The 27,625-nt window shown below is 43.2% G+C and overlaps 3 protein-coding genes across 5 annotated transcripts in view; 1 reads left to right on the forward strand and 2 right to left on the reverse strand.

The window, feature by feature from the left end:
• The window catches only part of LOC112657177 (coiled-coil domain-containing protein 170-like), a 52,932-nt gene extending 42,809 nt beyond the window's left edge, over window positions 1-10,123 (reverse strand). The window contains exon 1 of one of the 3 annotated variants that reach the window (XM_025443072.3): window positions 10,025-10,123. Coding sequence is in view for 2 of the 3 variants with exons in the window: in XM_049113244.1 (XP_048969201.1) it covers window positions 4,833-4,970 (138 nt within the window). In the remaining variant the exon portion in view is untranslated. Of the gene's footprint in view, window positions 1-4,832; window positions 4,986-8,066; window positions 8,225-10,024 lie in introns of those variants that run through there. The other 2 variants (XM_025443071.3, XM_049113244.1) reach the window with 2 other exon arrangements.
• Window positions 5,484-6,728, reverse strand: LOC112657178 (nucleoside diphosphate kinase A-like). The gene has a single exon (XM_035719871.2). The coding sequence runs from the start codon at window positions 6,124-6,126 to the stop codon at window positions 5,668-5,670; it is 459 nt and encodes a 152-aa protein (XP_035575764.1). The 5' UTR covers window positions 6,127-6,728; the 3' UTR covers window positions 5,484-5,667.
• A 9,613-nt stretch (window positions 10,124-19,736) lies between the features above and the next one.
• MTHFD1 (methylenetetrahydrofolate dehydrogenase, cyclohydrolase and formyltetrahydrofolate synthetase 1) overlaps window positions 19,737-27,625 on the forward strand; it is a 57,660-nt gene continuing 49,771 nt past the window's right edge. Inside the window, exon 1 of the mRNA XM_025443573.3 lies at window positions 19,737-20,096. Within this exon, the coding sequence (XP_025299358.1) occupies window positions 20,056-20,096 (41 nt within the window). The 5' untranslated portion in view covers window positions 19,737-20,055. The remainder of the gene's footprint in view (window positions 20,097-27,625) is intronic.

The raw sequence follows: 27,625 nt of genomic DNA on the forward strand, positions 1-27,625 counted from the left end.
GTATGTTTTTAAAGATTTATTTATTTATTCATAAGAGACGCATAGAGAGAGGCAGAGACATAGGCAGAGGGAGAAGCAGGCTCCTTCGCAGGGAGCCCCATGTGGGACTCAATCCCTGGACCTGGGATCATGCCCTGAGCCAAAGGCAGACACTCAACTTCTGAGCTGCCCAGGCGTCCTGAAAAATAGTTTAAAGCACTATAAAATCTTCAGCTTTCCCAGGAGTAACATGAAAATGTTATTTAACTTTGTTAATTACATATGATAAAATAGTTAATATAACCACTAAAACAGTATTCATATAGCATATAACTTTTAAACTAGAAGAGAAGGAAAAATGGAATGAAAAAAATACAAACAACAAAGCAAAAACATAATCAGTTTTTGGCACAATAAGAGGAGGGAAAAGGAACTGCAAAAATAATGGGACAATGGATTATGCATAATGTGATGATAGAAATATATCCAAATAGTAGTATAATTAAATGTAAATGGACTAAACTTTCCATTTAAAAGCAAAGATTATCAACATTATTTGAAAAAGCAAAAAATGGAAAACCCATATGTCAAATAAGAGTTTAGTAGATAAATAACCTGTGGTATATTCATACAATAAAATACTACACAATGATAAAAATTATTGATAACTGCACTACATCAACACCAATCTTACAAAAGAAAAAGAAGTAACAAAAGAATAAAACTAGTATAACTTCATTTAAATACATTTTCAAAATGGATAAAAATAATATTAATTAAGGATACATATGTGGGTGATTAGACTAGGAAGAGAAACAAGGAATGATTAACACAAAATTCAAAACATCTACTATTTGGGGGCACATGAATGGTTCAGTCAGTTAAGCATCTAACTCTTGCTCTCAGCTCAGGTCTTGATCTAACAGTTGTGATTCAAGTCCTAGATTGGGCTCCAGGCCCAGCATGGAACCTACTTAAAATTTTTTTTAATTAAAAAAAATTAAATACATATCTACTATCTTGAATTTTAGGTAGAAACAAAGGGATTCAGTTAGGAAAGGGCACACAGGAAATATCTAAGGTGCTGACAATGTTCTATGAAACTAGGAATCAGGCTCATAGGTACTTGTTTTATTATCTAATCTGTGTGTATACATTTTATAATTTTCTAAGAATTACATATTTAAAAAAATAAACCCATACACAAAAATACATACTTTTAAAAGATGCAAATATACTTGAAGACAAACATGTAAGATTGAGAGGAAACAGAAAAGGAAATGATGGAAAAAAAAATAAAGCAAGAGCAATGTTCCACAGACAGATAATGTACCATGAACTAACATGACTAACTTGATAGTGTACCTGAGATCCAAAACAAGAGTAAATTGATTAAAACATGCTAAGTGTCTTATTTAGTTCATTGCAATATTACAATATCATTGATTTTTTTAAAGATTTTATTTGTTTACTCATGAGAGGCAGAGACAGACAGAAGGAGAAGCAGGCTCCTTGCAGGGAGCCTGATGCAGGACTCGATTCTGGACCCAGGAACGTGCTCTGAGCCTAAGGCAGATGCTCAACTGCTGAGCCACCCAGGCATCCCTCACTGATTTTTTTAAGCACTGAATATTTCTTTTTACTCTTGTGTATATCTAGTTTTCAGCAGTATTTAAGAAAGGTATATACAGCTGAGTGAAGTAAGTCAGTCGGAGAAGGACAAACATTATATGTTCTCATTCATTTGGGGAATATAAATAATAGTGAAAGGGAATATAAGGGAAGGGAGAAGAAATGTGTGGGAAATATCAGAAAGGGAGACAGAACGTAAAGACTGCTAACTCTGGGAAACGAACTAGGGGTGGTAGAAGGGGAGGAGGGCGGGGGGTGGGAGTGAATGGGTGACGGGCACTGGGTATTATTCTGTATGTTAGTAAATTGAACACCAATAAAAAAAAAAAAAAAAAAAAAAAAAAAAAAAAGAAAGGTATATACAGAAAATATCCATTATTTTTTGCAATATCACTATGATTTAAAACATTAATAATAAAAATAAAAATAACTATCGTACTCAAATAGGCTTCTAATTTATAAAAATAAGAAATAGTCAACCTCTAATTTATTTTTTGTAGTTAGCTCTTTCAAATACAACTTGAAAAATTTTTATTTCATAGTTTAAAAGATATGGACAAGGAGGCATGCTGGATAAGAATACTCACTGCAGGGCAGCCCAGAGGTGGCACTAAACCAGGCAGCGGTTTAGTGCCACCTTGAGCCCAGGACGTGATCCTGGAGACCCAGGATCCAGTCCTGTCAGGCTCTCTGCATGGAACCTGCTTCTCCCTCTGCCTGTGTCTCTGCCTCTCTCTCTGTGTCTCTCATGAATAAATAAATAAAACCTAAAAAAAAAAAAAAATACTCACTGCAGCTTGTTTATATATAAAAATTGTGATATATTACTTTGTAATGAAATTCTGTGCAGCAGTTAATGTGCAGACTAAATTTATGTGAATCAAAAAGAACAACGTTCAAAAACATAAGACTGAATGTAAATAGCATGGCAGAAAGTTCCATCTAGAATATCATTTTTAAAAAATATATTTTTTAATTTTTTTAATTTTTATTTTTTTATTTATGATAGTCACAGAGAGAGAGAGAGAGAGAGAGAGAGAGAGGCAGAGACACAGGCAGAGGGAGAAGCAGGCTCCATGCACCGGGAGCCCGATGTGGGATTCGATCCTGGGTCTCCAGGATCGCGCCCCGGGCCAAAGGCAGGCGCCAAACCGCTGCGCCACCCAGGGATCCCTAAAAAATATTTATTTGAGAGAGAGAGAGATCACGAGCAAGGGTAGGACAGAGGGAAAAAGCAGACTTCCTGCTGAGCAGGAAGCCCAGTGCAGGACTCAATCCCAGGACCCTCGGATCATGACCTGAGCTGAAGGCAGACGCTTACCTGACTGAGCCACCTAAGCACTCCTGTCTAGAGTATCATTTATGTAATTTTTAAATGCCCCAAACAGAAGTACCCACAAATTTATAAGAATATAAAGGTTATATACTTAGTTCAGAATAGTTACTTATGAAAAGGAAAAAGACCAATAAAAAATAAATTAAAAAAAAAAAAAAGAGGTCCAAGATGATCAAAGAACACTTCACAGAGACTTGTAATAGCAGCTGCCTTAATACCTCCATCTCTCACCACCCCAGAACCTGTGTGCATTCACCCTTCTTCTGTCTAGTAACCAAGATGCCTAATGCTCAACAGCAGAGACTCCAGGTCCTGCCCCAGTGCTAGGAATGGCAAAGATTCTTATTAGTTAATGTCTGATCCTACTTGTTAAAGTTTTTATATTATCCATCCCAAGAACTGGGGATGAGATCAAAAGTCACAAAACAGTCTTCAACTGTTATCAGTGAAGTCTTACCTCTTTCTTAAGATTTTAAAGTAATCTCTACATCCAACATAGGGCTATAATTCACAACTCTGAGATCAAGAGTCACATGTTCTACCAACTAAGCCAGACAGGCACCCAGAAGTTTTATCTCTTTGAGAAAAGTGAAGCAAAATTGGGGGAAAATGTCAAATTTAAATCTGTACAGTGGGTATATGTGTATATATACACAAATATATGTAACATTTCCTTATCTACTCATCCGTTGATTTACTGTAAAACATTTCCTCTCCTAGTGGAGAAAATAGGCTTGTCATTGTCATATAAAGCCAATAGAGGGAGGAAATAAACTACTCTAACACTCATCTTTACTCCAAGCTCAGACTTCATCCCCTAGGAGCTACGTGGTAAAGCCTGGGTGGATATTTATCATGGTCTGAAAAATATTACTGGAAGGGACATCAACTGATCCAACAGGACATTTAATTTTCAGAAAGATTCTCATTAGGGTCTAGCCCTAATAAAACAAGGCTGTAGGGATCCCTGGGTGGCGCAGCGGTTTGGCGCCTGCCTTTGGCCCGCGGCGCGATCCTGGAGACCTGGGATCGAATCCCGCATCGGGCTCCCGGTGCATGGAGCCTGCTCTCCCTCTGCCTGTGTCTCTGCCTCTCTCTCTGTGTGTGACTATCATAAATAAATAAAAATTAAAAAAAAAAAACAAGGCTGTAAACCAAGGGGATAATTTGATGCACTAGTAGGTAATGGGACTCCGACTACTCAGCTCTGCCTCTCAAATCACTGTGGCCTGTCTAGTGTTATTTCCTAATTTAGAAAATGATGAGTTTGGATCAAATTAACTTTAGAGGCCCTTCAGAGTCTATTTATACATTGTTTTAGGATTGTTGGTCCTCAGTGAAATGTGAGAACCATCAAAAAGGCAAATATAAATAAAATCTACTTTGAGATTCCATTAGATATAGATGGTTCACTGGTCCTTATTCTATTTTTTAAATTATTTATTTATTTATTTATTTATTTATTTATTTATTTATTTGAGAGAGAGAGAGAGAATACATAAGCGAGAGTAGGGGCAGAGTGAGAGGGAGAGAGAGAATCCTCAAGCAGATTCCCTGCTGAACCTGGAGCCCAACACAGGGCTCAATCTCATGACCCCAAGATCATGACCTGAGCTGAAGTCAAGAGTCAGCTGTTTAACTAACTGAGCCACCCAGGTGCCCTTGCTTCTTATTCTAGAGTCAAACCAGGGATCAAAAGAAATAAGAGATCATTTAACCTCATGTCTTGGATTGTTCACTAGCAAAGACATGAAAGGGTGCTAGCATAGGCAAGTGGGCAAACAGAACTGGACTGTCCTTTCTTTTAGCTCTCAATTATGTAGAAATTGTTTTACCTCTACTTTCTGAGAATGGGATAAAAAATAAATGCCAGTGTACAACTCACCACTGGGCTATTTTTCTGAGATCTGTGGGCTGATAGATGATCGACTTTTGATGGCTTAGCCTTGTGGAGCCCTTTACTTTGGCCAGTAGCAAGCCTTCCTGGATCTGAGTGCTTTAAAAACTGGAGAGGGCCTGACATGCTAGAGATAAAAGAAGCATGAAACAGACCTAGTAATGGTGATCCAAGGTGCTTCCAAGGAGAGTCTGCATAGAGCAGTAAGGAATTGATGCTGAGATATGCCCAGCATCAATAGCAATGTCTTCAGGACACCACTTCAGATCCTCACAGCTTAGCCAGACTTCAGAAGGAGCTGCCCACTGAACCTGTTGCTTGGAGACAAGGCATTCTAAAGATAGTATCAAACCACTGTTTAAATTGTAACTGGTTGAAACAGCTGCTACTTTTTTTTTTTTTTTTTTACAATGGGATGAAACATTTTTTTTAACTTTTTTTTAACTTTTTTTTTTTTTTTTTTTTTTTTTTATAATAGTCACAGAGAGAGAGAGAAAGAGAGAGAGAGGCAGAGACACAGGCAGAGGGAGAAACAGGCTCCATGCACCGGGAGCCCGACGTGGGACTCGATCCCGGGTCTCCAGGATCGCGCCCTGGGCCAAAGGCAGGCGCCAAACCGCTGCGCCACCCAGGGATCCCGGGATGAAACATTTTAATCTGATGGCGGCCCATAATACTGTACAGGAAGCACTCCCAGCTCCAAGAGGTCCCCTCCAGGTTATAAGGAAGTTCTCAAAAATAACTGGATTTGCAAGAGCCTGGCCCCTTGCTCATGGGAGGGAGAGGGAATGGAACGGGCAAAGCACTGAGGTCTGCTTCCTCATCACTCATAAATCCAGTTCTGAGCACAGCTCTTGTAATCCACCAGCTCTTCAGGCTGGAACCACAAGCCAATCTCCTTCTCTGCACTCTCCACAGAATCGCTGCCATGGATAACGTTCCTGCCAACTTGGATGCAAAAGTCCCCACGGATGGTCCCAGGTTTGGATTCCCCCGGGTTGGTCTCCCCGAGCATCACTCGGCCTGTCTTCACCGCATTCAGGCCTTCCCACACCGTGGCAACCACAGGCCCTGACTGCATGTACTTCACCAGGCCGGCAAAGAATGGACGGTCCTTCAGGTCAATATAGTGCTCCTTGAGAAGGTCTTCAGAAGCCTGGATTAATTTCATAGCAATGAGGCAGAATCCCTTTTGCTCCAAACGCTTGATGATCTCTCCTACGAGGTTGCGCTGGACTCCATCAGGCTTGATGGCAATGAAGGTGCGTTCACTGTTGGCCATGGTTCTTTCCAGCAGCTACCGCTGCAACTCCTTCTGGCACCGCCCTAAATGCTACTTATTAATCATATTTATGTACACCCTACTTGCAAATATCCTTCATTTTCAATTTCTCTATCAGGAACCCTAACTATATCCCTTGAGATTCAGCCAAAAGATAAAAAGTCTAACATGAGTTGATAATGTAGCATGTGATAGGTCATAGTGTTCTTTCTGCCCCAGAGGAATGTAAAATGTAACTATAATTTTTACAAATTCAATTTCCCAAGAACTTCCATACTGCCTTAAATCCATATTCCCTACCCAGTTCAATTTCATAAATTATCTTTCTTTTCTAAAGTAAAAGAAATAGAGGAAAGCCATCTTCCATATGTTTATCAGGCAATAAGAGGGAGATTTATTTTTTAAGATCAGGGGATGTGGGATCCCTGGGTGGCGCAGCGGTTTAGCGCCTGCCTTTGGCCCGGGGCGTGATCCTGGAGACCCAGGATCGAATCCCACGTCGGGCTCCTGGTGCATGGAGCCTGCTTCTCCCTCTGCCTATGTCTCTGCTTCTCTCTCTCTCTGTGTGACTATCATAAATAAATAAAAATTAAAAAAAAAAAAAAGATCAGGGGATGTATGGGGGAGGAGGAGGAGAAAACACATACAGAAACTGCAGGCCAGAGGGGTTGCATGTAAGTGGGGTATGTTTCCTTTGCTGGTTGGTATCTTCCATAAAATTGTACTTTCCCAGAATACAGGAATTTTCATAGAGAAAAACCAAGATGGTGTGATTTGAATAGCATGGAACAGAAAGCAGGAAGGCCTGATTTTACTCAATAACCTTGAAATCCATTTTGAAATTTCTGTATTATTTCATTTTACTGATATTGAAAGCAATTATTAAAAAACAAATATCTGAGGTGCCTGGCTGGCTCAGTTAGTAGTGTGTGACTCTTGATCTCGGGGTTGTGAATTTGAGCCCCACACTGGGTGAAGAGATTACCACAAAATAAAATCTTTATAAATAAATAGATAGCTACATAGATGAAGTGGAAATATCTCTAATGAGACTTTAGTCTTTTCCTCGTTTCCATTATTTGATACCTAAAATCATTACTACATCAATTCCTTTTCTTTTTTTTTTTTTTTCATCAATTCCTTTTCTAAGAACCAAAGAAGAGAAACAAAAAACAAGCTATGGTGAATGAAAAGGGACAATAAACTGCTCCTCAGTCCTGAATGATAGTGATAATGGAGACAAAAGACTTCTTAAGAATTCTATTTTTTACTTTTATTTCCTTACCATTTTATGAATCTTATACTCTATTAAAAACAAAGTTACTTAATGAGTTTCACACATATTGCCTCTAAAAAACAGGCTACTGTACTATGTGGACCAAACCATACCTCTAGCAACACAAATCTTTCAATATCAGTTCAAATACCATCTCATTCCTTGATTCTGGCAAGGTAAGGGGCAGTCTCTCTAACTTTTAATGATCTATACTTTTTTCCAACTGTTATCTCTTTTTTTTTTTTTTCCAACTCTTATCTCATTCAATATTGTATTAGGTAAAAATTTTATCTCTCCTACTACATTAAAGATACCTAACAGCAGAATTTATTTCTGGTTTATTTCTACCATCCCATAGTAGGCACAAAAAATACACATTAAACAACCAAAGAATCCAATAGGAAGAGAAATTCCTTAATACAAAGTTAACTTATATGGATAATAGTACTGTTTTCCCATATTAACCTTATATAATAAAATGTATGAGGAGACTAAAGTAAATAAAATACAGCAATATGACACAATTATTCTGTGATGGTAGGTTTGTACATGATTATTCTATTTTTTTCCACATGCTCATAAGATTTATCAATACCTCAAATTAGAAAGACATAGTACGCTGTATTTCACTATGCTTTAGAATGTAAAAACCATAAATTTTTACCATATCAGGCACAAGAGAAAATTCCGGATCAAAGTTCAATTCCCAGAAGAAACCTGAATTGTTCAATATGAGTGGCTGCCCTGCATAATTTGCCAGTAGAATGTTTGCACATCAAAGAAGCTGTTTCTAGGTAAACGCATCACAAAGGTCCAAGGAAGGGAAAAAGTCCTCCTGAAGTGATGCAGTAAGGTCTTTATTTCCCTAACTACTGGAGTGAAAATAGAAAGTTTTCATCCAGCATTTGTAAACTTAAGAACTCTTAAGAAAATGATCCTACTGAAAGTAAATTTTCCAACAAATGTGAAACTTAAGGTCTTTCTTTTGTAAAATTCTTGAAATATGTCAAATTTTTGTCTCCCAATACCTACACCTCTTCAAGGGAGAAGTACTTCGAGAGGAGAAAATGACTGATTCAATCTGTTATTCCTTTTTTTTTTTTTTTTAAGATTTTATTTATTCATGACAGACACACAGAGAGAGAGAGAGAGAGAGAGAGAGAGAGGCAGAGAGAGAAGCAGGCTCCATGCAGGGAGCCTGACGTGGGACTCCATGCAGGGAGCCTCATGTGGGACTCCATCCTCGGTCTCCAGGATCACACCCCAGACTGAAGGCAGCACTAAACTGCTAAGCCACCGGGGCTGCCCCCAATCTTATTCCTAAAGCAAAAGATGATTTGTCTGAAACACTGATACTCTAATTCTTGGAAAATACCTTTACTCTAGAGAAATGTGTCCCTCTTACGTATCCTTGATACCAGAATCCTTAGGATTATACTTTAAATATCATCTAATCTAGTGGCTCTCAACAGCTTTCACGTTAGAATCTCAAAGAAAACTTTATTTATTTTTTTTATGATAGTCACAGAGAGAGAGAGAGAGAGGCAGAGACATAGGCAGAGGGAGAAGCAGGCTCTATGCACCAGGAGCCCAACATGGGATTCGATCCCGGGTCTCCAGGATCGCGCCCTGGGCCATAGGCAGGCGCCAAACCGCTGCACCACCCAGGGATCCCTCAAAGAAAACTTTAAAAAATACTAATACCCTGATTCCATCCCAAGTTCTGACTTGAGATTGGTCTACATTGGAGAGCCCATGCATAATTTTTTTCTTTAATTTTAATGTGACTTTAGGATTGAGAATGACTGCCTTCATTTGTAAATGATAACAATGAAGAAACGAGAAGGGATATTCATTGGAATGAGAGTAATACTTAATAATTAAACTAGGAAAATATTCTTTTTTTCCCCTAAAACAAGATTTTAAAAATTACGACCCTAAGCAGTAGGAATATGGATGTGAACAGGACAGGAGATGTATTACAAAGCTTACATTCTGGGATCCCTGGGTGGCGCAGCGGTTTGGCGCCTGCCTTTGGCCCAGGGCGCAATCCTGGAGACCCGGGATCGAATCCCACGTCAGGCTCCCGGTGCATGGAGCCTGCTTCTCCCTCTGCCTGTGTCTCTGCCTCTCTTTCTCTCTGTGACTATCATAAATTAAAAAAAAAAAAAAAAAAAAAAACAAAGCTTACATTCTGGTGGAAAAAGTGAACAAGTGTATAAATAAAATAATTTTACATAGGGACAAGTGTTGTGAATAAAATAGGCTAATACGACATTTACGAGGTAAATAAGCAGGCACCTTTTGATAATGTAGTCAAAGAAGGCCTGTTTTATGTGTATTAACATAAATTAAATTATATTATACCTTTTATTGGATAACCTGCTTTTATCATTTAACAATGTGTGAAAGCTACCTTATACATCTGTACACATCTATTACATATCTATTGCTCCTTTAACAACTGTATCCAAACTGATGGATTTTTTTTACTACTGAAATCAACACTGTGAGGAACACTTTGATACATATATCTTTGTGTATATGTATAAATATTATTACTTTAGGATAAATTCCTAAAAATGGAATTACAAGGTCAAAGAAAGCATATATTTGAGGCACCTGGGTGGCTCAGTTGGTTACAGGTCTCTTGATCTCAGCTTAGGTCTTGATTTCAGGGTCATGAGTTCACGCCCTGCACTGGGCTCCATGCTGGATGTGGAGCCCACTTAAAAAAAAAAGAAAAAGAAAAGAGCACACATTTAAGTTTCTGATAGATATTATCAAACTACCCTCAAAAAGTTTGTAAAAAATGGAACTTCTGCAAAAAGGATACACCTTTTTTTTTTCAAGCAAGTGCCAATAAGATCATTTGAATAAAAGTATTTTGTTTCTCTATTCTCTGTAAAATGATCAATTCTCAATCTTTACCTGATTTGACCAATCCACAATATATCTGAATTACTCCTTTTCTCATAAAACACTTTCTTTACCTGTCTTTTAAAGCTGTATGCCTAAAAAAAAAAAAATAAATAAAGCTGTATGCCTTTGTGGTTTTCATCATAATACACTGGACTCTACTTTTCTACCTGCCCTCCTGGTTCCTCATTTTCTTAAATTTAAACACTTAAGTATCCTAGGGATCAGTCTTTGGTCCTCTCTCTACCTGTATCCATTCCTTTCATAGGCTTTTACCTAATCTCATATACTTAAATATCTATTTCCATTTGGATGCCTAAGAGGCATCTGAAAATATCTAAAACTGAATTAAAACTCAAAACCTGCTCCTGCTACAGTATTATTTCAACTCAATAAATGACAACTCTACTTTTCCAGTTGCTCAAACCAAATCCTTTCTTTCATTCTCTTATATCCCAAATTCTTTTCATTTAGGTATCTGCTCAAGTCAGATTCCTCAGAGAAATCTTTACATTTCTAAAACAGTACTCTCCTGCCTCTTACCACCATTACCCATCCTCTTAGCTTGCCTATTTTTTTAAATGACATGTCTCAATATCTAAAATTATATATTTATTTAATCGATCATTGTTTCACTTACCAGAATATTACCTGCCAACAGGAACTTTGTTGGTTCACTACAGTATCTCTACCACCTTGAGCAGTATTTTTTGTTGTTAGCACAGTAGCCAGTAACTATTTGCTCAATGAATGAATGATACAGATTATACAAAATATTATTTTTTTTTATTTTTCATTTATTTATGATAGTCACACAGAGAGAGAGAGAGAGGCAGAGACATAGGCAGAGGGAGAAGCAGGCTCCATGCACCGGGAGCCTGACGTGGGATTCGATCCCGGATCTCCAGGATCGCGCCCTGGGCCAAAGGCAGGCGCTAAACCGCTGCGCCACCCAGGGATCCCAAATATTATTATTATTATTGAAAACCTGGTCTTGAGCTGGCAAAGGCAATATATTTAGGGATGAAGCAAGGTTTGTGGCCTAGCCCAGGCACAGCTATATAGCTTGGGCAAGTTATCCTTCGGTCTATTTTTCCATCTGTAAACTGGGTTTTGTCATCTTCCTCAGCAAACAAGACAGCTGAAACAGTCAATATCTATTTGGTACTCTAAGCCACAAAAGTTTCATTGCCTGTAATTTACCAGGAATATTTGATTCTATTTTCTTAATTTTACTTGTTCTGGTCAAACACAATATAAGGGTATGTGTTCAAAGGTCCTCATATTAAGTTATTATATCACTGTATTAATGTATTATTTAGTTGTGTTTCTAATATGTCCACATGTGCAAACTTTAAGAATGATAAAGTAAAAGCAATTAGGAAAAAATTTACCAAAAATTCTTTAATTCTACTATGTTGGTGGTTGTACAAATTGGTAAATATATTAAAAATCATTCAGTTGTACACTTAAATTAGGTGAATTTTATGGCACACAAATTATACCTCAATAAGACTGTTAATAAAGCAAGAAAGAGATTTTCTAACTCCATATATGAAGCTACGTAAAATATTCTCAGGATTTAGGAATAAGGCAAAAGCCATCTACCAAAAGATCCCCTCCCCCAATGAATAAAGTTGAAAAGATGAGCTCTGCCATTAGTTGAAACATGCCACCCTAAAAAATGGTTTATAAAAGAAACTCAGATATTGGGTCAAATCCAGGGTGTTTTTTGTTTTTGTTTTTTGTTTTGTTTTTTACAGATTTTATTTATTTATTCATGAGAGACACAGAGAGAGAGAGAGAGGGGGGCAGAGACACAGACAGAGAGAGAAGCAGGCTCCATCCATGCAGGTGTTGTGCCCAAGATTGTGAATCCGAGAAACCAAGGAGCCAACACCGATGCAAGTGCATGAGGGTTTATTAGCAAGCTCGAGCTTGGGTCCAAGTATACCTGACACAGTGGAGCAGGGACTTGGACCCCGAAGTGGGTTACAGCTGGGTTTTTTATAGGCTGGTCTAGGGGATTTTCAGAAGGGATGGAGGAATTTCTCAAGTTCTGTTTACATTTTGATATGGGGCTTTCAAGGGCATTGAGCTCTGTTCTCATTCTAATGTGGGACTTTCTACCACAAGTGTGGGCTCTGTTGTCTTTCTGATATGGGATTCCCTGCGATGACATTGAGGACATTCTGCAGTTTTTCCTATAAAGTTCAGCTCTTATTCACAGGGTCCTAAGATGGCTATACTTTGCTAATGCTAAAATTTGAGGTGGAATGGCCTTGATTTTTCTCAGCCTCCACATTTCCCCCTCTCAGAGGAACCTAAGGAAGGACCCAATCATGGGTCCAGGTTGGTCTCAGAGTGAACCAGTGGGGATGATTAAATCATGATTCAAACCAACCTTGTTGCTGTTCTCGTTCCCGTTTACATCTAGCTAAACCTTTTCTGACTTTTGCCATAGATTCCTGGACTATTCCTGAGTGGTCAGTAAAGAAGTAACACTCCTCATTTGGGGCAACACATAACGCCCCCCTTGCTTGCAAAAGCCTCTCTACAGTTAAGATGCTCCCATCTTTTTAACCCTTAAAAGACTTTAAAAGCAAGGCTGAATTGGGTGCACATTTTTAAATGGCTAACGGGGAAGCAACATTAGTGGGGTAAGTGAGAACGGTGCAGTCTTAGCTTTAGGGGATTGTCCTTGTCTGGTTGGCCTTTCCATTCTGGAACAAAGTCCTTGAGAACAGTCCTTGTGGATCAGTTGGCTGGACGTGGGTGTAGTGGACCCAGGGAGTAATCCCGTCGACCTTGAGAGTGGTGGTCAGGATCATGATGTAGGGTCCCTTCCAGCGAGGTTGAAGTGTCTGGTGTCGGTATCTCTGCATGTACACCCAGTCACCTGGCTGGTATTGATGGGGACCTGGGGGTGGCCCAGTCTCATAGAGGGCCCTCAGCTTAGGCCACATCTGCTCATGGGTTCATTTTAGCATTTGGAGGGAGAAAAGGAGTTGGTGATCAAATTCAGGAAGCACCTCGGGTTTTATTTATTTATTTTTATTTTTATTTTATTTTATTTTATTTTTTGCACCTCAGGTTTTAAATTGGGGATAATAGATGGAGGAAAACTGTACATGATCTCATAGGGAGTCAATCCCATCTTATATGGGGAGTTCCTCACCCTATATAGGGCGAAGGGGAGGAGAGTCGCCCAGTCCCCGCCGGTCTCCAGGGCTAATTTAGTTAAGGTCTCCTTTAATGTTCTGTTCATCCCCTCTACCTGTCCTGAGCTTTGGGGCCTATGTGCACAATGTAATTTCCAATCTGCCCCAAGTACTAGTGCCACTCCCCGTGTTACTCTAGAGATGAATCCTGGGCCATTGTCTGATTCAATCTTAACAAGAAAACCATACCTCGGTAAGATGTCTTCCAGCAGTTTCTTGGTCATGGTCTGTGCTGTCTCATGTTTGGTGGGAAAAGCCTCTGTCCATCCTGGTGGACAGTTTGCGGTTGTGGAATCCTCTGCTCTGCAGATCTGGGTTTTTTTAGCTGAGGCCCGGTATCCTAGAGCCGCTATTGTTTGAAGCAAGTCCCTGGTGCTTTGCAGGCATGTGTCCTGGTCCTCCGCCACCAACAGAATATCAAATGAGCATGCTCGGAACAGAACTCACCCAAGTCTTCATGTAAGGCCTCATCGAAGATGGTCAGTGAATTTTTGAATCCTTGTGGTAGTCGAGTCCAGGTGAGCTGGTCATTGATGCCTTTCTCGGGGTCCGTCCATTCAAAGGCAAAGAGGTCTTGTCTCTTGGGTGCTAAAGGCAGGCTGAAAAAGGCATCTTTTAAATAGAGGAGGGTGTATGGGTTTGGGACCATAGGGTGCATATCCTCTACTCGCCGGTTGACGAGTCCTGGACTGGCCTGTAATCGTTAGAGTGCGGTTTCCGAACCGGCAGTAAGGGAGTGTTCCATGCCGATTGGCAAGGCATCAATATGCCCGAGTCCAGTAGTTGCCGTATGTGGGGTGTGATTCCCTTTCATGCTACAAGAGGCATGGGGTATTGGCGGACCCTGACAGGGTCTGCCCCCGGCCTTAGTTCTATGTATATGGCGGGTCAGTGCCAGGCCAGCCCAATTTCCCCAGTTTCTGCCCACGCTTGGGGAAATTCCCACAGCCAATGGTCAATGTCAGTCATTGGGGCTGAGGGCATTTGGTGGAGATGATATTCGTCTTCTAAACTCAGGACAAGCACCTGAATAGGGTGCCCCTCCTTGTTTAGGATTTTTACCCCTTTGGGGTGGAAGCGAATTTGTGCCCCCATCTTGGTGAGCAAATCCTGACCTAACAATGGGTAGGGACACTCAGCGATGACCATGAAGGAGTGGGATACCTGGCCCATGCTGAGATTCCCAGTTCTTCGGGTAGTCCATGAGTACTGTTTGGTGCCCGTGGCCCCTTGCACCCATGAAGTCTTGTTTGCCAATTTCCCTTGGGGTTGTAATAAAACCGAATGTTGTGCCCCAGTGTCCACTAGGAATTCAACAGGTTGCCCCTCCACTCTGAGAGTTACCCTGGGCTCGGGGAGGGGTGCCGAACCCCAACTGACTCCCCTAGTCGTCCAGGTCCTCCATCTCCAAGATCCTGGCAGGGGCCTTAGGTCTTTTGTTAAGGCAGTCTTTCACCACCCAGTGGCCCTCTTCTTTGCAATAAGCACATTGGTTTTTGTTCAGCTTAGGGCGCTCCTTCCAGGGACCAGGGCCATCCTCCTTACCTGTGCCTGAAGCCAGCTTCTTGAGGTGCCTCCGTCTTTCCTGTGGGTCGTCCATGGTTGTGGCCAGCAGGATTTTGGCTAGGTTTCAGGTCTGCCGGTCACTTAGTTTGGTTTGTTGCTCTTCCGGACTTTCTTTATTATTATAGACTCTTTCTGCTACTATAAGTCTTGCAAGTCTTCTCTCCTAGTATTCTCTCTAAGAAGGCTGCTGGACTCTCGTCCTTACCCTGTCTTACATAACCATACCTCGGCCAGATTGGTCGGCTTGCACGCGGCAGCCTGGAGACCTGCCATTAGAGTCTGGTGGTGGACCCAGAGTCTCTCCTTACCTTCAGCCAAGTTGTGCGCTTTGGGGAGTAAAAATGGTTTTAGCCAAGGAGGGGAATTCTCGCTCATGTCCTGCCAGACCAGGATGTTGGGCACCTGGTCAGGGTGGCCGTCCGGTTTGTCCCTGAAGATCACGGCCTTAACCTGTAAGATAGTAGGTAGGTGGAAAGTTCCTTCTCGGGGCCATCCCACGCTAAAGGTTGGCCATTCTGACATGCAGTAAGTTTGAAATTTCCTTCTCCTTATGTAAATAGTTATGACAGTTAACAAAGACACAGTAATACAGACAAATGCACAAACAGTTAACAAGGACATAGTAACACAAATGCACAGTTAACAAGGACACAGTAACACAGACAAACATTCCCGAGCGGCTGCAGAGACAAAACAGAAAGTAATCCGAAGGGCTGGCAGCCGGCCCTCCTTACAGATGAGGACCCCCATCCTCCTTACAGATGAGGACTTCTGTCCTCCAGGCAGGGGCAAAGGACGTCTCCTCAAGACCCCCCGGTCGATGGCCCGCCAGCGCATCCGCCTAAGCCAATGCCGACCCAATACAGATTGGAACAGTTTAAAGCTCTCAGAGAATATGTGCACAAAAGGTGGAAAAAGTTGAGTGCACTCACCATGCGTGGGACCCTCCAGATAGGGTCCTGGAGGTCTCTCGGATCCCGGACGAGCCCCCAAATGTTGTGCCCAAGATTGCGAATCCGAGAAACCACCAAGGAGCCAACACTGATGCAAGCGCACGAGGGTTTATTAGCAAGCTCGAGCTTGGGTCCAAGTATACCTGACACAGTGGAGCAGGGACTTGGATCCTGAGGGGGGTTCCAGCTGGGTTTTTAGGGGCTGGTCTAGGGGACCTCCAGAAGGGGTGGAGGAATTTCTCAAGTTCTGTTTACATTTTGATATGGGGCTTTCAAGGGCATTGAGCTCTGTTCTCATTCTAATGTGGGACTTTCTACCACGAGTGTGGGCTCTGTTGTCTTTCTGATATGGGATTCCCTGCGAGGACATTGAGGACATTCTGCAGTTTTTCCTATAAAGTTCAGCTCTTATTCACAGGGGTCTAAGATGGCTGTACTTGTGCTAATGCTAAACTTGAGGTGAAATGGCCTAGATTTTTCTTGGCCTCCACACAGGGAGCCGGACGTGGGACTCGATCCCGGGTCTCCAGGATCACACCCTGGGCTGAAGGTGGCGCTAAACCGCTGAGCCACCTGGGCTGCCCCCCAAAGGTGCTCTTGATGGGGGAACACAGGGCTAGCTGAGGACAAAGCACAAGCCCAGGGCAGCACATTGACAAGTCCTTCAAACAGGCAGAGGGACATTCCTCTATGGACTCAACTGCCTCGATGTTTATACTTTGCTAAGGGTAAAAAGCAACTTAGTCCGACCCCCAGGCGCCTGTAAGTCTACTTTAACATACAAAAATTCCTTTAGAAATTTCCTTTGTCTCTATCCACCACCCCTCACCAAGATATGTGTTGGCAATCATCCCCCAAGAATATGGCCCACCGATATATATCTGAAGGGTTTCATGACTAAGGTTTTATTAGAAGGTAATTGTGCCCAAGATTGCGAATCTGAGAAACCACCAAGGAGCTGACACTGATGCAAGTGCATGAAGGTTTATTAGCAAGCTCGAGTTTGGGTCCAAGTATACTCCATACAGCAGAGTAGGGGCTTGGACCCCAAGACTAAGAAGCACAGCAGTGTTATAGGGGCCAGTGGCCAATGAGATTGTAACATACGCAGAAAGTTGCACAGTCATGTTGGTCCACACGCAGGCGGCCAATTGAATCACGATTCACCCTATAGTGACCATTTGAACTAGCCTATTATTCTGGTTAGAATTGGCGCTCAGGTTTGGCGGGCAAAAGAGTGTTTTTCATTCCTTGGCTGGTTAAAGGTCAGAGGTCCCGCATTCCTAAGTATGCTGGTTTCTGATAAGGGTGTGCTTAAGAGCTAAACTAGGGTGAGGGAGTGCCTTAAACAATAGGCAGGTCGTGTGGGGGGTTTTACATGAGATGGCGGGTGTAGCACAGAATGGAGTTAGTCCTGCTCTGCTTGTCCAGGGGTAGGGAATTTTTGTTACATTTCCTGGGTCCCACAGTAATAAGTGACCTTTTCCTGACAATTGCTAGCCTCCAGGTCCTGGAAACCTTGCTTCTAAAATTCCTCAGAGACTAAACTATCCCCAAACCCCTCCCAACTCCCAGTATATCATCAGCCACTCCTCACAAGCCGAAGCAGCAGCTCTACCTGCCCACAGGTCTTGTCTCCGTGGCTTTTTTTTTTTTTTTTAAGATTTATTTATTTATTCAGTCAGAGCGAGAGAGAGGCAGAGACACAGGCAGAGGGAGAAGCAGGCTCCATGCAGGGAGCCCGATGCGGGACTCGATCCTGGGTCTCCAGGATCACACCCCCAGCTGCAGGCGGCGCTAAACCGCTGCGCCACCAGGGCTGCCCTTGTCTCCGTGGCTTTAATAAAATCCCCATTTTATACCACAGACATCTCAAGAATTCTTTCTTGGTCGTCAGCTCCGGGCCTCACCTACATTCCAAAACTTCATCAATCTAAACAAAATCCCTATCTTAAAGATACATCTCCACCCTAACGATCATTGCACCATTATTTACAGTAGGCAATTTATGGAAACAACCCGGGGCTATGGAAGTTAGAATGGACACAATCTTACCCACCTACCCACCCACCCAAAAGATTATTCAACTATAAAAAAGGAAATCTTGAGGATCCCAGGGTGGCTCAGCGGTTTAGCGCCGCCTTCCGCCCAGGGTGTGATCCTGGAGACCCGTGGAGTCCCACGTCGGGAGCCTGCTTCTCCCTCTACTTGTGTCTCTGCCTCTGTCTCTCACGAATAAATAAAATCTTAAAAAAAAAAAAAAAAAAAAAAAAAAAGGAAATCTTGCCTTTTAGGATAACATAGACTTTGAGGGCATACCCTAAGTGAAGGAAGAGAAAGATAAATGCTGTATTTATATGTGGAATCTAAAAAAGGTGACTTCATAAAAATAGTGTGGCGATTGCCAGTGTATGTAGGGGAGATGTTGGTTATAGGGTATAAACTTCCAGCTGTAAGATGAATACATTGTGGGGGATCTAATTAATATTCAGCATGGTGACTGTAAGTAACAAGAGAGTAGATCTTTTTTTTTTTTTTTAACTTTTTTAAATTTATGATAGTCACCGAGAGAGAAAGAGGCAGAGACACAGGCAGAGTTGGAGAAGCAGGCTCCATGCACCGGGAGCCCGACGTGGGATTCGATCCCGGGTCTCCAGGATCGCGCCCTGGGCCAAAGGCAGGCGCCAAACCGCTGCGCCACCCAGGGATCCCCAGAGAGTAGATCTTAAATGTCATCGCCACACACGAAGCTATGGCAATTATGTGCGAGAACTGAGATGTGAACTAACCTTACTGTAATTATTTCATAATATGCGCTCCACATCATCACACTGTACATCTTAAACTTGCATACCTTATGTTAATCATCTCTTAATCACACCGGGGAAGATAATAAAGTGCCCTGCACAACTTAACTTCAGAGCCATCCTGGGAGGATTGTGACCTGAACACAGGAAGGAGCTGGTTTCCCGGAGCGCACGCCTGCAGGAGGGAGGGAGTGTCCGCCCTTGCTGCGGCCTCTCCAACCCAGATCTGCACCCATGGAGGCGACAAAAATCTAGGCTTGCAGAGTTGATCACCGTCCCGCACGGACCGACCCGAGGTCACCCCGGGCACGGGGAGCCACGCAGCGCTCCGGCCCGGAGGGGCCGAAAACAGCGCCCCGGCTCCGACCCCGGCCGAGCAGGCGTCACCGGAGGGTTTAAAACCGCTGCGGGGGGATCCCGGGGTGGCTCAGGGCGCGATCCTGGAGTCCCGGGATCGAGTCCCACGTCGGGCTCCCGGCCTGGAGCCTGCCTCTCTATCAAGAATGAATGAACTTAAAAGTCTCAAAAACAAAAAACAAACGGCTGCGGGCACCACCCGGACCCTCCGACCGCAGTCGGACAGCGCGGGGGACGAGAACGCCGGAAGGGAGGCCGCCTCCTGCTCGGCGGGCTTCACCTCTCCCCGGGCCCGGCCAGGAGCCCCCTGAGGACCCGCGCCCTCGGCGCCCGCGGCGCCACCTTTGCCAGCGCCCAGGAGAGCCGGGAGACGCGCCTCCCTCCCGCGCGCGCGCAACTGATTCCCGCGAGATCGCCCCTCAGGCCCCGCCCACGAGGGGCTGGGATCGAGACCCGACCCCTCTCCGGCGAGCTCCCCGCCCCCACACGAAGGCGCAATCTGAAACGGCTTCTTCCACCATTCAATCATTTCCGCCAGCCACTCATCACCGAGTTCGTCCTTTCCCGGGCATCCGACCTCCACCCAAACCCCCGCTCATCGCCTCTTGAGGGCCTTACGTCCTTCCGGGCTGCGCACGCGCACCGCGGCGGGCGGGAGGCGGGAGGCGGGGCTGGGCAGGGGGCGCAGGCGCAGACGCACCACCTCTGGTGGCCCGGGTGGGGGGCGCTATTCGCTGAACACGTGGGTTGGGCTGTCGCGCGCGCAGGTGGAGCTAAGTCGATCATCAATTTTGGTGGTGTCCATCGTGGGCAGCGGTCTAATAAAGGCCATGGCACCGGCGGAAATCCTGAACGGGAAGGTGGTCTCCGCGTAAGCACCTGTCGTTGTTAGGGCTTGTTGGGCTGCAGGCGGGGGCTCTGAGCAGAGTGTGCAGGGCCCCCACGTTCCCGTGTTTTTGCTGGAGGGCTTCATGGAGCGCAAGAGTGAGGCTGGCCGCGTGGGGAGGGAGGACGTAGTATTGAACATGTCACACCCAAAGATCGGTTCCCTGCAAAGAATGGGGCCTTGGGCACTGTCCGAGTTTCTAGAAGGGCTGCCTGGTGCCTAGGCCCGTCGGCTCTTGTGTTTTGGACCAGTTCTCTTAACCGGCGCGACTGTGCTCCCCCCAAATGCCGCTGCTGACGGCTTCCTGCCAGAAGAGTTTGGTTGGGACTGTGCAGTGCCGTAGTCAGAACTTATTAATGCAAATTACCTCTTTGCCCTATAATTCAGAGGTGAGGAGTCCGAGATTAATGAGATGACAAAACTTGATAAGGTCATAAGGCTGATTAGTGAGAGAGATACACCTTCCAGACATCGCTTTTTTACCTACGCCTAAGTCATTTGCTAAGTGGAACCCAATAAACTTTTCCTTTTCCTTCAATTTCGGGCTCTTCTAATAACCTTGTCTCCGTCCAGGTCCTAGAGTTGCGGTTTTTCCCTGTTGCATCTGACCTCGGCCTGCGCTACCTCTAACAGGAAATCTAAATGCTTAACTAGTGGGTATGATTGCCAAGCTTACTCCCAGGAAGTACACCCTGTTGCTTCTTGTCTGGGTGGAGAAATAGTAGAGTAGAAGAGGGGCGGATATATCTTGGAGGTGGATCTTGAGACCTTCAACCTCACCAGTTTTTAGTAATTGCTATAGTTGGCAATCATAATTGCCCTGTGGATTTGCCAGCTCTGTGAGTAAAGGTTTTTGAGTGTTAGGGAGTCCTTGGTGGTGAAACCCACCCTCGGGCAAAATGATTTTCCTGGTAGAGAAGGTGGACAAAGAAGGTGAGATGTACAGTAAATGGTAGTGGTGAGTTTTTCATATTGGTAAAGAGGAACTCCAGACATTTAGACTAGAGATCACAACACTTCTGACTGCTTTTCAACTTGTGCTGTGCTAAACTGCATTGTTTCTGACTGACTTTGCTTTTTGTTTGCTTATGGTCAAACCTACTCTCCTTACCAGTGGCTTTTTCTGATAAAGTCTCCTTTTAAGAAGACTGGTAGAAGAGAATTTAGGCTTGCTTCCTGGCAGGCCACTGAGAATAGGTGCTCAATGGATGGTTTTTGTTGAGTGGAGAGCAAGTTAAATATGTTTGTTTGCTCCATACAAGGCAAATACATGCATTGTCTTGTTTATGTCTGTATCCAAAACACCTAGAACCCTTCTTTCACTCTTTAGTAGTTATGTGGCTTTAAGCAAATTAGTTAACCTATCTACACCAAAACTTGCTCAGATGTAAAATAAAATAATATTTAGGCATTGAGTTGTTAGGAGAATTGAATTAATTTTTAGCCGAAGAGCATTTAGAATTGTTCTGGCACATATTAAGTGCTCAATACATGTTATCTGTGTCAACGATTAGAAATTAGTTAATGTGGGATGCTTGGGTGGCTGAGCAGTTGAGCGTCATTAGTTAACATATACATGGATGATTCATTATCTTTTTTTTTTTTTTAAGATTTTATTTACTTATTCATGAGAGACACACACAGAGAGAGGCAGAAACACAGGCAGAGGGAGAAGCAGGCTCCTCGAGGGGAGCCTGATGCAGAGACTATCCCAGGATCCCAGGATCACGCCCTGAGCTGGAGGCAGCCGCTCAACTGCTCAGCTACCCAGGCGTCCCAAATTCGTTATCTTTTTAACAGAGATAGCTGCCTGGAGATCTGTTTCAATGGTTCTCAACTCACATTAATGTCACTTAGGGAGCTTTTTGTTTTTATTTCTTTTTATTTAAATATGAATGCATAAAATGAGTGTGCCTATCACAATTATACAACTCAATGAATTTTTTGCAACTGAACTTACCTGAGTAACTAGCATCCAGATCAAGAAGTGGCATTGGTACCCCAGAAACCCTTCTTCCTATACCCTGCTATACCCTCCAGTCATCACCCCTCACAAAGGTAATCATCATTATCCTGACTTCTAACACTGTAGATTAATAATGCCTGTCTTTGAACTTTATATAAATGGCATTGTACAGTATAAAGACTTTTGTGTCTGGCTTCTTTCAATTAACATTGTGTTGCTGAGATTATTTCATATTGCATGTAGTTGTAGTTCATTTACTCTCATTGCTGTATTCTACTATAAGAATTTGCCACTATTCGCTCATCTATAGACATTTAGTTTCTAGTTTTTGGTGATATGAGTTATAACTAATATGAGCATTTTTTAAAAAAGATTTTCTTTATATGAGAGAGAGCATGATCAGGGCAGAGGGAGAAGGAGAAGCAGACTCCTTGGCTGAGCCAGGAGCCTGTCATGGGGCCCAATCCCAGGACCCCAAGATCACAACCTGGGCTGAAGTCAGGTGCTTAACCGACTAAGCCACCCAGGAGTTCCATGAGCATTCTTTTACATGTCTTTTGTGGAACATACACACATTTCTGTTGGTTACACATCTAAAAGTAGAATTGTAGAGTAGTAGGATAAACATGTATGATCAGTTTTAGTAGAAATTGCCAGTTTTTTCCAAGATAGTTTTGCCGATTTAGTCTCATAGGGTACTTGTGAAACATATCAGTGTTGGGTGCCCACATCAGACTGATTTAACCGGAATTGCTAGCAATAAGCCACTGGATTCAAATATTCTCTAGATCTTTTAAAAGCTCATTTCTGTGATTCTAATGTATCTTGAAAGTTGAGAACCACTTATTTAAAGCCTTAGATATAAATCTAGTTCTCATCATTGAAGTATGACAGTGATTTGGTTATAAAGATTCAAAGCATTTTCTGGAAAAGACTGTTCCAGGTACTGGAAGGGTCCCTCTACCCAGCCTGCTCAGAGTTGACTTGGCTTACTTTTTACATTGCCCTGTGGTAAAGCAATCAGTTCCTACTAACACAATCTGAAAAGGACCCATTAAGTCTGAGGTCTCTTTGTACTAACAGAAGATCTTTCATGTGTTGATAAAATGGCTCAGAGACTGCCATACCTTGGCACCTTGACTGTCATGGAGAGCATAACTCTAGGAGCTGGTACTAGTCACAGTTCCTCAGAGAGATGGAGTTTTTGGAAGGGGGGACAGCCTTCCTAGCTCATGGGGTCACGCAGTCCCCCAGCAACTCTGCTGAGGTTGCAACAGGCTTCCGACTCTTGGGTTATATGGCTCTGGGGGAATCTGAACAAGAAGGTAGTTCTTACAGCTTAAGTAGGTTGGACTCTGATTGCAGGCTCTGGGCAGGGTGTCCCCACCTGTCCTCTTTTACTAGGTCAAGGACACTCTTGAGAGGAAAGGTAAGTGAACTTCTTACATGGCAACTAGGGATCCTGTAGTCTCTTGTTTTCCCAGTTTGCAGGTCAGCTTTCTTGGTTGCCAGCAACTGTTGGTTCTCTCTAAGGATAAAATGGCAAGCCTTCAAGAGCCCTGAGCAGTCTCTTCCCTAGAGTAGTGTTTGAACTGTAAAATCTCTTACTTGGAGGGATAGGTCATGAGTTCCATGGTCAGAATTTCTCCAACACCCAGTCCACTCAATCCAGCCATTCTGTAGCTGACAGTGGTGTGATTTGGCCAAAGGTCAGTGGGCTGCTTAATGGCAGAGATTCACCTGGGACCAAGTCTTCACCCAGTGCATCGTGTTCTCTGCTCTATCAGGCACTTAATGCTTTGCTGAAAGGAATTTCATAAACTCATCCTTTATTTTACAGCAGCCTTCCTTTCACTGCCATGCTTCCCACTCTGCTGAGAAAGACCATCCTTGACTTTGGTCTACTTTTATTATTCTTCCTTTATATCTTCCTCAGAACCAGGACTAGACAAAGTTCATCATTACAGATTCCATCTCTGCCTCTTCTACCCTGTGGGAAATATACTTGCCAAATTATCTCCCTTTAGAAGGAACACCCATTTTTCCCTTAAGGGGAGTTCTAAGACTGCAGCCTGAGTTTGACAATTGGGAGAGACCTGAGGGTTAGAGGCAAGTTTGTGTCATTTTGGGGTATTTATTCACTTTTTCAGCAAATTTCTATGTGACTCCTGTATGCAAAGACTCTTCAGAGCCTATAGACTATGACATTGAGCAGAATAGCCCAAATCTCTGTTTCTGGAATTTGTATCCTGATGGATATGGAGAGACAATAAAATCGGCACAAAAATGTGAGAAGTGTCCAAGGGAAAACCAGAGCAAGGAAGAGGAACAGATTTCTGAAGTGTGGGGGGATTGTAATTTTAAATATGGGAATTAAGCTCATAGTTAATGTAAAGGTGACTTTGGGGCAAATATTTGAAGGCGGTGGTGTCCTGGGCCTACCAATGTTATGGGGAAGGGAATTCCTGACTAAAAACACAGCCTGTACCATGGACTTTTGACTTCACTGGTTATTAAATGACTGCCTTGGAGTCAATAGTGATGGCCCCAGAGAAGCGGACTGAGCAGAGAGCTGAATGGAGTACAGTGTCATTGGTGGTGAGAGCCCCTCCGGCTTAAAGGAGGTGTCCTTTAAGAGATTATTCAGAGCAGTGGAAATTAGCTGGAAGAACTACCCTGATTTGATTTTTAAGCTAGCAGTTACATTTCTTATCGATGTGTTTTTTTCAAAGTGGGGTCTACTGAATGTTGTGTGATTTGTTTGCCCTTCCCTTCTCTTTGTTTGCTATACTGGAGCCCACTCCCTCCATTGGTGGCATTTTTCTATGTCAAGTCTTCTTTCTAGAAAGACTAGTCACGAAGAGACAGGGGGCCTGCTGCTTGTCAGGCCACTGAAAGAAGGTACTCTTAGGTTTTGTAGATTGAGCAGAGCAAGTTGGGTAATAAGTCTGTAAGCTCCCTGTGGGTGGTATCCCCAGAGCTAGATAGAGCACTGCTCCTTCTGGGGGGCAGGGTCCCTGGGTAACTTGGTTTACTGCTTTGTGCCTTAGTTTCCTCATCTGTATGTTGGGGTAGTAATGGCACCTAATTCATAAGGTTGTTGAAATTAAATGAATCGTTCCCGATACAGCATTTATTTATTTATTTTCCAATAAAGCATTTAGAGCAGTCTCTGGCACATAGTAAGTTTTAATGAATTGGTGCTTAGGAAGTACCTGTTGAATAAACAAGTCATGTTTTTATTTTTGGCAGCTGGCTTATAACCTTGAACCTTCAAATTAGAATTTGTCCTACGGATCAAAGATAAAAATGGAACCATGGCTACACATTAAGCCCCAGAGCCAGAAGAACTATTTCTGTAAACAGAATTTGCTCACCACAGGGAAGAGCTACTAAATGTTGATAAGGTTTTTATTTTGTCCTGTAGATCCTTTTGTGCCTAAAAAAAATTGCCTATAATGAGATCCTAAGTGCAGACCTTTCAGAAGTTATCTGGAACCTTGAATGCCTAAGCTCGCTTGACTCAGAGCCTTTCAGGAAAGCAGGTGGGACCTTCTGCAAGGTTGTAAATAGTCCACCCAGCTGAGCTATGGAGTATAGTTATCCCTGGCAGAGCCTGGAGCTAACTCCTGTGGCCATGGCACCAGCAAAAATCCTGAGGATGTGGTCCAAGAATAAGTGTCTGTCCTCATCTGTCAGGAAAGTTGGCATCAGGCAGCTTGATGTTTGGACAGTGGGGCATTGAATAGGGGGGTGTGGTCCCCTATGTTTCTCCATTTGCATAAAGAATCTTATGGAAAAAGGATTATCAGGCTGGGCTAACATGGAGGAGGCTCCCTGGAGCAGAGAGAAAAGGCTCCCCTCCTTCCATTGACCCTGGTAGGGGCTGGGCAGGGTAGAAATGCAGGCCTTATGTGACCAGGGCATTTATCCAGCCTCACTTTCCTCTTCTATACTGTGGGGGTGACGATAGCCATGCTTTATATCCTGAGGTTGTGGAAAGGATTAAAAGGGTGTGTAATGCAAGGCTCTTGGAACAAGGCTGTGTGCTACTGTAGTTATGACTATATTCTCTGACATCTTATCCCTAGTACAGAAAGCCCCCATGCACCCCTGCACCATGCAATTTGCTCCCCTTGACACTTTCTCATAAAGCATCTCCTGGTTGACCAAGAGTTACAAGGCTGATGCCAGGGACTCCACAGCGTATTCTCTTTCCCTACCAAGGGCTTGTCACGTGCTTGCTAAAAGAATTGCAAGGGGCACCTGGGTGGCTCAGTGGTTGAGCATCTGCCTTTGGCTCAGGGCATGATCCTGGGGTCCTGGGATCAAGTCCCACATTGGGACCCGTGCGGGGAGCCTGCTTCTCCTTCTGCCTATGTCTCTGCCTCTCTCTGTGTCTGTGTGAATAAATAAATAATAAAATATTTTTAAAAATAAATAAAAGGAATTGCAAGCTTGTATCTACTGGATTTGGCTCTTCCTGTTAGGAGATAAATGGGCTAATTCTAATTCGTCTGTTTGGAAGAGTTCCAAACTGCTTCTCTTCAGAAAGTTGTTTTCAAGGTTGAAGACAAGTTAAACCTTCTTGCTTTGTTAGCTAAGCTTTTCTTTTCTCCCTTAACAAAAAGTTCTTTCCCTGGAGCCCGGGCAGGAGAGGTGCAGCTTTGAGTTGCTGGTGCTTGAGGAGGACCAGGAAATATGGAGTATTTCTGTAAAAGGTTTTGCCAGAGCCTGTAAGAAATTTATCTTCACTGACTGAACATGATAAACGGTCTTTCATTTTGGTACCCAAGTACTAGTCCCTGTTTATTTAGTAAGCACCCTTTTAGACCTAAGTAAGCCCTTTTTACCCAAGATTTTCCTTTAGCCTTCTCTAAAAGCAGAAGGCTCAGGTCATTGAGAGGCTTTTCCAGATAAGAGCTCTTAGCCGGCTCTTTCCCTCCTACTGGAGTATCCCCGTCTTCCACCTTCTTTCCACATTCCCCTTGGATGATGATCCAGAGGTCTCCTTGGGACATGGGGCCTTAATTATCTCTGATGGCCGGATCTGTGGTTAATAGACTAATTCTGGGTGTAAGGCTCTCATAGATCCTCAGACTTGGGGCCATCCCATAATGTCCTATGACTCTTGATACCAACTAATGCTTACAAAATGGTGGCCTCGAGGCCAAATACAGTTATATGTTTTGTTGGGCTTACAGAGTTATTTTTAAAAATTGGATTAATTCCCAACACATTTATTTGCGTACTTATACCCCCAAATCTGGATGCCTGACTTTTTGAACGGAAATGGAAAGTTTAGCAATGCTATGCTCTCTATTCTTCATGTCACCAATTTCTTGGATCAAAGTAGAGGCTGTCCCTTCACCCATGTGAGGGGGGAGGGAGGTGGGACCGCATTGTTGAGTAATCCTACCGCACCTGAATTTGTTCACTTGGACTCTGACAGTCCTTTTCACTTTGTGACCTTTCTCTAATGCGTTTTTTATCCACTTTTAAATTCCTTCCTTTTATGAAGACTTCCTTGACCAGTTCAACCCAGTTT

This window comes from Canis lupus, chromosome 8 (assembly GCF_003254725.2).
Source record: "Canis lupus dingo isolate Sandy chromosome 8, ASM325472v2, whole genome shotgun sequence".
Classification (NCBI taxonomy): Eukaryota; Metazoa; Chordata; class Mammalia; order Carnivora; family Canidae; genus Canis; species Canis lupus.

What these genes read in the sequence shown, in the direction of transcription:
- LOC112657178 (XM_035719871.2), bottom strand. Translation starts at nt 6,126, where the DNA reads ATGGCCAACAGTGAACGCACCTTCATTGCCATCAAGCCTGATGGAGTC.